At 26.9% G+C, this 13,106-nt stretch overlaps 1 protein-coding gene across 1 annotated transcript in view; it reads left to right on the forward strand.

The window, feature by feature from the left end:
* The window catches only part of LOC411568 (ribosomal oxygenase 1), a 41,990-nt gene extending 37,013 nt beyond the window's left edge, over positions 1–4,977 (forward strand). The window contains exon 6 of the mRNA XM_016917193.2: positions 4,951–4,977. Within this exon, the coding sequence (XP_016772682.2) occupies positions 4,951–4,962 (12 nt within the window). The 3' untranslated portion in view covers positions 4,963–4,977. The remainder of the gene's footprint in view (positions 1–4,950) is intronic.
* The last annotated feature ends 8,129 nt before the right edge of the window (positions 4,978–13,106 follow it).

The raw sequence follows: 13,106 nt of genomic DNA on the forward strand, positions 1-13,106 counted from the left end.
AAAATCTGAATATGAATGAACAATTTTTTAAGATGCTGGAAATGAAAAATTATTTTCATTATTAATTTTATAAATTTTTGTTTATAAATTTGCAGTAATTTAATTCTTAGAGGATTTTTTTTTCTAAAAAAAATAATAATTTTAAATAAAAAAATTTAGATTGAATTTGAAATTATTTAAATTAAAGAATATTATTTCACAAGAATTCTTAATTTGTTCATTTACATATTATTATAATTAATTTTTTTAATTATTAAATTAAAAATATTATTAAATATTAAATATTATTTATATTTTCATTTTGAAATATAATTAAACTTAATATAATCGATAATGTAATAAAAATTAAAATAACAATATATATAATAATATAATATCAAACAAATATTTAAAAAAAATTAGAAATTAAAACTTCAAGCCTTTGCTTTCATTTAAAAAATAATTTTTATAACAATTTTTTTTTCACATATTAAATCTATAAGATTAAAGATAAATTCTTATCAATTCAAAAAATAATTATACAATTTTGATTTTTTTCACTCATATTATATCAATTATATTCCTATATTGATAAAAATCAGTTTTTTAAAAATTAAAGTTGATCATTTTATTTCACAGTGAAAATAAATTTTTCATTATTATTATTATTATTATTTCATTATCTATATTTAAATATTACATTATTCATCTTTTATTATCGATTTTGTATTTTTATTACATTATGTTGACATATACATTAAATAGAATAATGTATAAAATGTAAAAAATTTTGTAACACATATATATTTTTTATTCTCTTTTTGGAATGACTTTAATCACAACATATATATATACATCGTAATAACTTAAAGAGTTAAGAAACGAATTTATTTGTATAGGATGTTTTATTCGATTTGACATCTTGATTTTGTTACTATTATTATTAAGAGAAAAATATCTATTTCAATTGTTATTAATTTTTTCATGACGATGCGTAAAAGTCATATGAAAATCAATTTTGTTTTTTTAAATGAAATTATATATTATATTATATAATTATATATTATATATTTTTTTATAATACATTAATCGATGGAATTCAATAATCTTTATAAAAAAAAATCAATTTATATAAATCTAAAACTAATTAGTTTACGTGAATTAACAGATATTATTCAATTTGTATATATATTCAATTTGAATTTTGTAAAATTTATCGTACAAAAGACAAGGAACGCATAAAGTGACATTCGTCTGTTCATACTTTCCTTATCCTTCGTGCAATAAATTTCACAAAATTCAAATTGAAATAAACTGTTATACTGAATAATTTTTAAGCATATATCAATGCCTTTTTTTACGAAAAATGTCGAGCTGCATCGTGATTCCATTAAAAAAAAAAAAAAAAAGAACAAAATTAAATCACGAAAGAATTCATATAAATAATATCCTTTTTTTCCACAACTTTTATCCGATGAATTTTCCCCTATGAATAATAATAATAATTACTATAATATTATTATTATATATATAATAATAATATCGAGAAAATCAAGCTGTTAAAATCAAGCGAGACACCCTGTACATTTATTTCTCATCCTCCGAGACGAATAGATTGACGAACTAACATAAGAAGATGTAACATCGATAAGCAACGATAAACTTTCCTTTCGAATATTTGTTGGAGTAAAAGATAAAAAAAAAAAAAAAAAAAAAAAAAGAAAGAAAGAAAAGAAAAAAAGAAAAGAAGAAGAAGAAGAAAAAATACAAAGAAACTCAGTTTGTTTTTCAACTTTTTCCCCAGTACAAATATATTTCCATTACATTTCTCCGACCAAATAACACGGAAAATCGGTTCGAATGTTCGTCTCGTCTCTATACGACGACTATTCCATTTACAAGCCTAGGGAATCATAGCTGTCCACGGCTCGCCGCTTCGAACGAACCAATCGATTTTTCGCTCACGCACGCACGCACGCACGCACGTACGCACGCATGCACGCATGCACGTAATACTCACGCAGGCAGCCAAGGCACAGACACGCGGAGGCACACATTCGGGCCGAGCCATTGCTCCAAGCCCTCGCAGAGTCAACTCAACCACCCCCGCCTCCACGACAATTCTCCACCCCTGATAAGCGTCCACCTTCCCTCTATCGCCCCTATCGAGCCCTCACCCCTCCACCAAATCCAGACCTGGATGCCGTAGTTTCGGAACCCTGGCCTATCTATCCTCTCCCCCCCTCCTCTCTCTCTCTCTCCTCCCTCCCCTCCCCTCTCTACTACAGAGATTCTTCAGCATATCGGCCGCTCTCTATCGCCCCACCTGACTGCTGTAACTCGATGGAAAGCGGGCAAACTCTGTTTCCAACGATATCGTATGTTTTTCGCGCGAGAAGAGAATTTAAACGCGGTTTTTAATGACGCGTGGACAAAATTAAGTAGCGTGTAAATAGGCTACGTATGATTTATACGAAAGTTTGAAAATTCAATGTAATGTGTATGTAATTGTACGTAATGTTTAATATATATAAGTAAGTAAAAATATAGATATAGATATATATAGGAATGAAGCGTACATTGTGATGTTTGAAAAGAAGCAGATTTACGTTAGAAACTTATTTTGTAAGAATAGAAATTTTTCCTAATTTTTTTCAAAACGAAATATTTTGATTCAGGGATTTTTTATGATTCATCAAGTCATTTGATGCGCGGCTATGAAAGAGCAATTTATAATCCAATCGATTGATAATATTGTAGTTGGTTTATTTTTAATAAATTTAGGATATATATGCGTTTTTGAAAAATTAAAGGAAGGATGGATATCAATGAAAAATATAAATGAATGAGAAGAATTTTTTGAGACAATCTAATATTTTTATTATATCTTTGAAATTTTATAAATAAATATAAGAAAATATATGTTTCAAATGTATATTTGAATGCTATGATAAATATCGTTTTGAAATAAATGTGTGATGCTTTTACACAGTAAGTAATTTATTACAATATTAATATTAATCAAAATTTGATTAAAACAAATTTGATTACATCTTGTCTATCGAAAAGCAAAATTAAATTGATTAATTTAATTAATTGTTTATTCTTTATAATCATATTTATCAAATGTAATTTTTTACATGAATGGAAAATTGTTTTTTTTTTTTCTTTAATGCAATTTCTTTCGAAAAAGTTTTATCAACGTTAACAGCAATTTTTTATATACGTTATGGTGAATTTTAAATATGTATAAGAAATATCGAATTTCAATCGAAGAAGGTATAGTTCATTAAAATGCACAATTTGTATTTCATTACCTCAATTTAAAGTTATTGGTTTGAAATAATATTCAAGTTGTATTCACCCTGTTTGAATGTGCTACATTTAATCATTTATTTTTTTGAATAATTTTATGAATTTGTGAAATCGGTCATTTCACAACAATTTAATATTTAAGTTTCATTTCCCTATTTATATTCATAAAAATTTCATATTTGCATAAACATTCACAATCTGAATAATTGGGATTCTCTCTCTCTCTCTCTCTCTCTTTCCTTATAAAATATAAATTGATTTATATGGCGTAATATTATATTTCATTGTAAAATCGTGACGAATGCGATCAACGGCCGAAATTAAATCATTTTCTTCTTTTTATTTTTAAACGTATAAGTAAAAATTGCACGTAAAAAAAAAAAGTTTATTATCGAATCGTTGTTGTATGAGAATAATAAGTAATTAGATATTTTATACGTTATTCAATAATGGTATAACTTTTATCGATTCAGTGTGGAAAATAGTAGTTTAAAATCGTATTAAACAGTTTCAAATATTGGGTAAATTTACAAGGCAATATATACTGCGGATCTAATCATAATTCTGGAAAATTATATCAGAAATAGCTATGTTTTGTAATTTTTTTTTTTTATTAAAAATATATAATTCAACTCAATCTTATCGTTTATCTTATCAATCTTATAAAATAAAAATCTTATCAACCGTAAAAAAAAATTAAGTAATGTATTTTTTCAAATTTTTTTTACTGTTCTTTTTAAAAAAAAAAATCATTGATATTATTGATTTCGATCTCTTCGTTTCGTTATATTCTTTGAACTCTAAATTGTGAATATCAAGATATATCTCCATCCTCCTAGGAAGAAAAAATTTCATTCATAATAAAAATAATACAATTTCACGAAAATAATATCGAAATATCTCATTGCAACGATAAAACTTCAATTTCAATTGTTGAAAAATCCACATATTTTACACACACAAATCATTTCAAATTGTAATCATTACTAATTGATATTTTTATATTTATATAATTAATCTAAATTTTTTAAATCTATAATAAATTTTTTGTCATATGTTTTTTTAACATAACTTTATATTGAATTTATTATTTATAACTTTTTATTATTTATATTCGAAACAATCGAAAAAATAAGTTTCATACTTTAAATTAATAAAATATTATTTAATTATATATTACATATACAACTAGAAAATTCTAAATAATTTAATTATATTTATATTTAACTATACTTTTATTTTCAATTTCAAAATAACTTATCCTATCCATCTCACCCATATTTCCCCTCTCCTCCAACCACTTTCGAATTTAACCTACCAACCTGTCCACCAAAAAATCGGGATGATCCCAAAAATGGGATACGAGCTATTTGGAAACGATTTTCCGCGATAAAAAGTTAAGGAAATAATTCTCCCCGTACCTGGCCCATATATATAGATTCAGCCCCGAGTGAAACTCCTCTCTTTCCAGTATCGTTCTGGCGTCCCTCGTTCTCCTGGTCCACCCTTTCCACCCTCCGCCCTTCTCCACCTCCCTACCCTTCTCTCCTCCCCCGCGTTCTCCGTTCCCTAACCTCCAGCACAGCATCCGCGTTCTGGAGCTGTTCTCGCAGCTCTCTCGTAATCGCATTTGACGTCGCTACGTTTTTGTTTCAGAGCTGTACGTGACGCTTCCGCCCATGAGGGCTCTTGGCAAAACACGCGAGCGAGGGGAAAAGAAAAGAGGAGAAAAGAAAGGAAAAGAAAACGGGGGAAGGAGAGGAAGGGAGGAGGAGGAGGAGGAAGGGAGGCGAATCGAAGGCGGAGGAGAATGATGATGGGGAAAAGGGGGGGAGGGGGAGGAGGAGGGAGGGTTGAAGTTGAAGTAAGAAGACTAAGGGACACAGGGATTCGTTCGAGGATCGAGAGATCGAATCGAGAGTCTTCTCTCCTCGAGATGCGACCCCTTTTCGTGTTCGTTGTGAAAGAAAATTCTTCTTCCTCCTCTTTTTCTTCTTCTTCGAGGATTTTTTTTTCTTTTTCGCCTCTTTTTCTTTTTCTTTTTCTCTTTCTTTTTCGAAATACGCTTCGTTTTTCCGTTTTAGATTCCGCTTTATCGAATTTCTCTTTCTTCACCCCCGTGTTTTTCGGTTGAAATGACTTTAGAACGGTGAAGTGGAGGAAGAGGAGGGAGAGAGAGGAGGGAGAGGAGGAGGAGGAGGAGGAGGGCAGGATGGAACGAGGAAGAAAAGAATCGAACGCTTGTTTGATTCTGCTTCAACACACGTCAGGTCCAACCTTTGTATTTTTCCCCGATAACGAATCGCGCAAATATCAAGGAACACGGGCATTCTATTGGATTAATCGAGTTTCTCTTTTGTCGAACTTTGTATTATGATTCTGGATTGTGCTTAGAACGATTTTAGTAACCGTGTTGGGAATATCAATTGATCGGATGATTTGGTATCAATGTTTAAATCACCAATAGATTCAATATCGATGAACTTCAGACGGACTTCTTATCAATTTGGAGAAATTTTTCTTTTATCTGGTCAATTGGATATAAATAAGAATTCTTAAACAGTAATAAAATTCTCGTTATTAAATTTTCCATATTAATTTTGTAAAATATTATTTAACTATACAATTATGTGTAGTTAATAAGTTAATAATTATATTTAAAAGATTTATTCTTCTTATTTTTATTTATTTTTTTTTTTAAATAAACTTCACTTTTAATCTTGAGTCATCTTCCTTTTTAATAATAACATTTGTTACAAACTTTATAATATTCAATGTATTCAATAAACTCAATTTAGAATTATTATAATTAAATAGATATTTATAGATATAGTATAATATTAGATTGATATGTCAATAATTGTTTGAACATATAAATAATGTTGTGTATGTAATATAATATATACAGATTGTAATACAAAGATGTATGTGAATTTCTTTATAATTTTAAAATATATCTTATCAAAGACAAATATTTGTCTAGATATTTTTAACACAAGTCAAAAGTGCATTTGCAAAAGAAGAAATAGATTTATTTTTACATTTACAAACATGGAAATTTTCGAAAACATTTTCAAAAAATTTTGACTTATAAAATTTTCAATTCAAAACCAAAGAACTTTTTTAACAATAATGTCTTTAAATAACATCGAGTAAAACAAATCTTAATCTCAAAATGAAAAATAAAAAATTTATTTATTTTTTACACAATAAAAATTATCACTCAATTGTCTACCAATCAATCTGTTGTCTAATATTTGTTACGAACTTGACAATGTTCAATACATCTAGACTTTACTTAATGCACAATTTAGAATCATTATGTTCCTTTTTTTTTTTTATATAGGACGCAATATTCTGATTGGACGATATTTTATGTTGACCAAAAGGAACCAAAATATCTCAATAATATACTGATTATACCTTTGGAAATGGTAAGTGTGGCATTTTAACACATAAGGGAACGTTTAAATTGAACAAAAGTCTGACTATTATCGAAAAGTCAGAGAGAGAGAGAGAGAGAGAGAGAGAGAGAGAGAGAGAGAGAGAGAGTTAAGCGGCACGTGCTTGCTAATTTGTTCCCTGCACGTGTCACCGATAAAACCGCGTCAAAATATTGCTCACAATTTGAATAGGCCAATTATGAAGATAGAAACTAAAACACGCCCATCTTTTGAAAAAAAAAAAAAAAAAAAAAAAAAGAAAAAGAAAGAGCGTTCGTTTAAAGTATCGTTTTAATTTCAGTTCATTATATTACTCATCTGCATATAAATAAAGAACGCTTGTGTGCGCTATAGAAAATCGTTGAATCGATTATTTACTTACACAAAGAAATTCACTTAGTTGTTACTTAATTAAAATAAGCATTAAAAAGCATTTTCATTTTATTTTTCAGGATATGTTGAAATTTTACATTTTCTTTTTTTTTTTTTTTTAAAAATAAAGTGAAAAAAATTTTTATAGAAGGGAATATAGTTTAAGAAAAATCGATTTTATTTATTATAAGAAAATAATAAAAGTATAAATTTTTCGAATATTTCGAAAATATATAATCGTTAAATACCGGAAAGTGAGAATTATAGAAAAAATATGTACAATTTATAATTAAAAAATAACTAATAATTATTAGTTTGTAAATTATCCTAAAAATCTGTACAATGTTTTATAATCTGTATAATGTATCTATTAATTACCAAATACTTTATTTAATTCATTATTTTATTACATCATAATAAATAAAGTAAAATATCTTATTTAATTCGAAAACTGATAAATCGTTGATAATATGATCAAACACAATCGTTTTATTTATTTATTTATTTTAGATTTATGAAAAAAAAAGAATAGAAAAAAATAAAACAATTAAATTTTATAAATACATCAATATTTTTTTTCTCTCTCTCGTTTATTAATTTCTATCTGTCTCTGAAGAAGATATCCCCAACAATAAATATATATATATATATTTAGAGATGTTTCCATTACTTCTGTTACGGGCCACTTCAAATGCAAATCAGTTCGATCAAACGAAACGGAAAGCGAAAGTTTGTGCCCGGTGTTTGAACGTCTTTGACAGACATTCATCTAAACGGAGACGACACGTACGATCCCAGAAGAGGTATGTACTGCGCGTAGATCAAAGCCAGTGAATTTTCGATGCACCGATCGAGGGTGCAGGGGCATTCTGAAAAGGGGGTGCACACCACCATATCGACAGGGCGTGGTCGAAATCTGTCACACTAGCCGCGAACAAACCTGATGCCCTGTCACCAATAGTATAGAATTTCTTTCGATTATTGCGCTTCTCTTCGAAGATAAATATCGAATTTTTTAATGCAAAACATTTGTGACAGAAATTATGATCGCGAAAAACAATTGGAAAGTAAGGAATAATTATTAGTTATTTAGGAACAATATGTATATGTTATAAAATTTCTTGTCAATATCAGTCAATGGAATTTTTTTCTCCGGATTATTGTATTACAAATTTTTTAATAAAAAATTTTCAGACGGAATGATCGTGGAAAAATCTAATTTTTGATTGAAAAACAAAGAATGGTTGCTTTGAAAATAAATTGAAAATATTATTGTCGAAATGTACGATCAGAGTATTATTTTTTAATCGTTTTTAATTATTTTTAACCATTCCTATTAAAATTTGTGTATTTATTTAACGAGTTTCGTAGAAAATTAACGATGTGTTTGATATTTTTGTATTAATTATAAGATTTAATATAACGTAATAATTTATGAAAATATATAGAACGTATAAAGAAAATTCGATTTTACGATGAAAATAAATTTCTGAGACAAATAATGGAAATTATTAATTTTTATAAGGGATTAAAACTCGAGCGAGTCGAATGCAACGATTCGCACATTTCTGGTGCAACAACCCACGTGAACTTTCAAAATGAATGTATTTACGATAGGTAGATACTCATCATTCGGGGAAATGAGTGGGTGGTTCCTCCATATGGACAAAAAATGATTATGGTTCGAAGCAAGGTACGATTTTTATCAACGATTGATGAGATATTTTAACATCAAGAGAATATTCTCAAATTGCGCAAATTTTTCTATCTTTTATTTTTCTCATTTAAAACGTAAAAATGAATTAAAGAAAATTACGAAATTAATTTTGCAATAAATCATTCATAAAAAAAAAGCTTCGTTTTTTTAAATTAAATTAAACAATTACTCAAATTACTTGAAAATTAATACTTAAGGTTGAATTAATGGTTCGATAGTTTTTTTATTTTTTTCTTTTTATTCGCTGATAAATTAATAAATAAATGAATTATTAAAATTATAAATATAACAATATTTTTAAGTAAGCTCAATGAATCTTCAAATTTGATTTTTTTCAATTTCGATTATAAAATTATTATTATTATCTTTATTTATGTATAAGACTTACAACTGATTTTAATAAAATCAATTTAATAAAAGCAAAATTTGATAAATTTAGATATGTAAAATGTAGACAAAATTTGACAATATTTCTACTTAAATTATTTATATATATCATTTATGTATATTTAAAGATTACTCTGTTCAATTATGGAATTATGATAAAAATTGTATTTTATATTTTTGACTCATTTTTAAGAATTCTGTATATATAAAATTATATAAATATTATTCAATATCTATAGATATTATAAGAACATTTTTCCTTACAGATTATCATTTATTGCACTCATTATTTACAATAACTTATTTACAATAAAAAAATTCTCATTAAATATAAAAATTATATAAATTAATATAACAAAGATTTTTGTCAAAAAGATTCATTTTTATACAATGAGTATCAATTTTTTTAAACAATACCTACATCATCTCTTTTCCTTTTAAATTAATGTTATTGGACACCACGTACTTCATAGTTACCACGATATCTTTTACAGAGAACGATAATTTCCTCAGAGAGAGAAAATTATCATGAAAAGATAATCAGATTTAATCTTCGCTTTTGCATCTTATCGATGAAATAGGGTATAGTTGGCCACCCTTGATGTAGTACAAGCTGCATATGGTACACGTAGACCGTAAAGTCGGCTTTCCAATCCGTAAGATCCGATCTAATCTAAGCGGTCTACCCCTTGTAAATTAAATCGGTGAAACGGCGACTATGCACAAACAGCGGTTTGACGTTATATAGAAATCCACATGGAATTCAATGTTAAAAATAGTAGAAACTACTTACATGTACCATCCAAATTTATATATATTTCTCTCTCTCTCTCTATATATATATATATATATATATATTTCTATTCTTTTTTTTTTTTTGATTGTATAATAAAATAATAATAAATATAGAATATCAATTTATAAAAATTGTAATTCTGTTTAAATATAGACAAATTTTATTTAAAACTGAAATAATGACAAATAATTGTCGAATAATTCACAATTATATAGTTATAACAAATAATTTATGCTATTCTAATTACGATTTAAATTATTTAAAGACAATTTGAAAAGCAAGAACTTAATTAAATGAAAGTACTTAATTAACGAATTTATATGATTAATTAAACTATAATTTAATAAGTTGCTATCGTTATACATAATCTTGTAGCTGATGCGATACAAAACTAAGAAAATAAGAAAAATATAGAGTAAATATCAGAATCGTATAAAAAAAAAAAAAAATTTATTTCTTATAATACATTTCTCATATCATTATTATTAATTGTGACTAAAATTTCTAAATCTGTTTTTTACACTATTTCAATTTTACAAGTAGGCAAGTATTTTCTTCAAAACAAGATAGAATAATTTATTTAAGAAAAATCCGTGCTCCTTATCCTCTTAATTCGGATAATAGATAATTCTATTGTTTCTAATAATTACAAATTCAATTACCTCATAATTTTTATCTCGTATCTCATTTTATCCTCATTCGATATTTCAAAAAAACATTTCTTCAATAATTCCTCGAACGAAAAAGTACCATTTTAAAATTCATATCCAAAAACAAAATATTTTATTTTCAAAGTTTATCCTTAGAATCCTCCCATCGACTTCTGATCCGTCCAAATATCGCTCGCTTGTTATCACCAAGGCACTGTTCCCCCGTGAAAAAGAAAGAAAGAAAGAAAGAAAAAAATTTCCACGTATTCATGGCACAATAACGTTTCACTCTATTTAATAGAGCTGTTATGCACACGGACCGTGTATCGCATCAACGTAACGTAATTCGGTTACATAGTTATATTGAATATTTTAGCCGCAACTTCCTCCTCTTCCTCCCTGCCTCTCCTTCCCCCTCTCCCTCCCTCCCTCCCTCCGCGCTTTGTTTTACCGCCTACAATTCCGATGATGAAAATTTTCAGGAAAGCTCGCCCACACGCGTCTCGCACGTCTGAAATGTGGAACGTCAATAAACGCCGCGCGTTTTGTCAACGCGGCACAAAAGACCAAGGTATATGTCACGGGTTGAAGGCCAGCAATTTCATCTCTTTGAATCAGAACATTTTGAAAACAGAACGCCCATCTAGCGCGTGTCGCGTCCCGTTCTCCAAGGCTGCAATTTTAGCCGACAATAGGCCGAAAAGTCGGCCAATTCGGGGCCGAGAATCTGCCCCCATTGGGGTTTCTTTTTTTTCTCTCTCTCTCTTTTTCATTCTGATTGATAATTATTCTTCATTCGCTTCCTTATTCGCTTGCATATTCTCATGGCTCAAAGGAAAGATTCGTTTCGATGATTTTTTTTTTTTTTTCTTTATCTCCTCTGCTCGAACGATTTTGTCGTTAAAGTTGTCCATTTTCAGAATATATGTTTATAAAATTAAAATCGTTAGTTGAGTTAGCGATTAAGTTTGGTGGGTGATGATTGAATAATATTTATGGCACGTTGTAAGTTTAAATTCGGACCAGAGGGATCAGAGATCGATGGTGGATCGTTTTCGAGCTATATATCTGTATTGGATTCGTGTTAAGTATTAAGGGCGTGTGACAAAGATTTTCAAGATTTTCTGTGTGACTTTACAGGACTTTACAGTACAAGAAGAAAATTATGATATTTTTTTAAGTAAACAATATACGTTTGGAAATTATATGATTCATTTGAAAATTAAAATTAATTTGTAAATTAGAATTGATTCGATGTTGTTGGCGGATTGGATAAATTGGATAAATTATTCAGGAAATAATATCTCTTTAATTTTTTAATATGTCATCGAGATCATCGCACAAGATTGTTTTTTTTATAAACAAAAAAAAATAAATTAGTAATAATAATAATAATACACAATCAATTAGAAAATTAATTTTTTTAAAAATTTGTTCTTTTTTATTAATTATTAATATTAATTTAAATAATGAAATTAATTTATTCTTATTAAAAAATCGACTATATAAATTTAACAATTTAAAGATATTAATTTAAATTTAAAGATATGTGAAGATAATGAAGTAAATAAATATTGGTTGGATAGAAATAAGTAAAATTTCTTTCTATTATTTATGATTTTTAATAGCAAAAATTGTTTTCTATAATGATATTTCTGTCGAGAATTTAATTATCAATTTATTCAAACGTCGCAAACTGTTTAAAAACTATTATCTTTTATTAATTTCATAAATTTTATCAATATATATTTTTCAATTTAATTTTATTACAGTATTTCTTTCGATAGAGTAAATTTGAAATAATGAAGAAAATTGAATATCATGGAAAATTACCATTTTCACAAATTTCTTAATTTATTTATTTATCTATTGTAAACAAAAAGTTTTAAATTATTTCATTTTAAAATGTCAATAAAATAGTAAATAATATATTATAATAAAACTATATAAAAAAATATCGTAATCAATAATATAATTAAAATAAGAATTAAAAAAATAAGTTGACAGTGTGATGAAGACAAGGCTCTCAACCTATTTCTGTCTCATTTTATCTAAGATAAACTTAAATTGCTTATAACTTAATAAATAAGTTTCAATCAATATTTTGTATAGCAACTTTTTCGTTTTTGTTTCAGCCTTTAGAATCGATACCATTTTCTGATAAAATATAGAATAATAAAAAAAAAATATATTTATAAAATTTTATATAACAGAATTTTCTAAACTTAATAATTAACAAAATAAGTTCGAATAAAAAGAACTTTTGGAACTTTTTTTTTTAGATAAATTATTCTATATTTCAAGAAAAATAATAATAAACGTTTGTTTATGACAAAATTAGAATTTTTTTAATCATTAGTAATATTTAATATATAAAATTGAATAGAATTGCACTCGAACTATCGAAGTCTCTTTTTCCAATATCTCAAATTGTTTCAAAGCGAGAA

The sequence above is a fragment of the Apis mellifera genome, linkage group LG13 (assembly GCF_003254395.2).
Source record: "Apis mellifera strain DH4 linkage group LG13, Amel_HAv3.1, whole genome shotgun sequence".
NCBI lineage: Eukaryota > Metazoa > Arthropoda > Insecta > Hymenoptera > Apidae > Apis > Apis mellifera.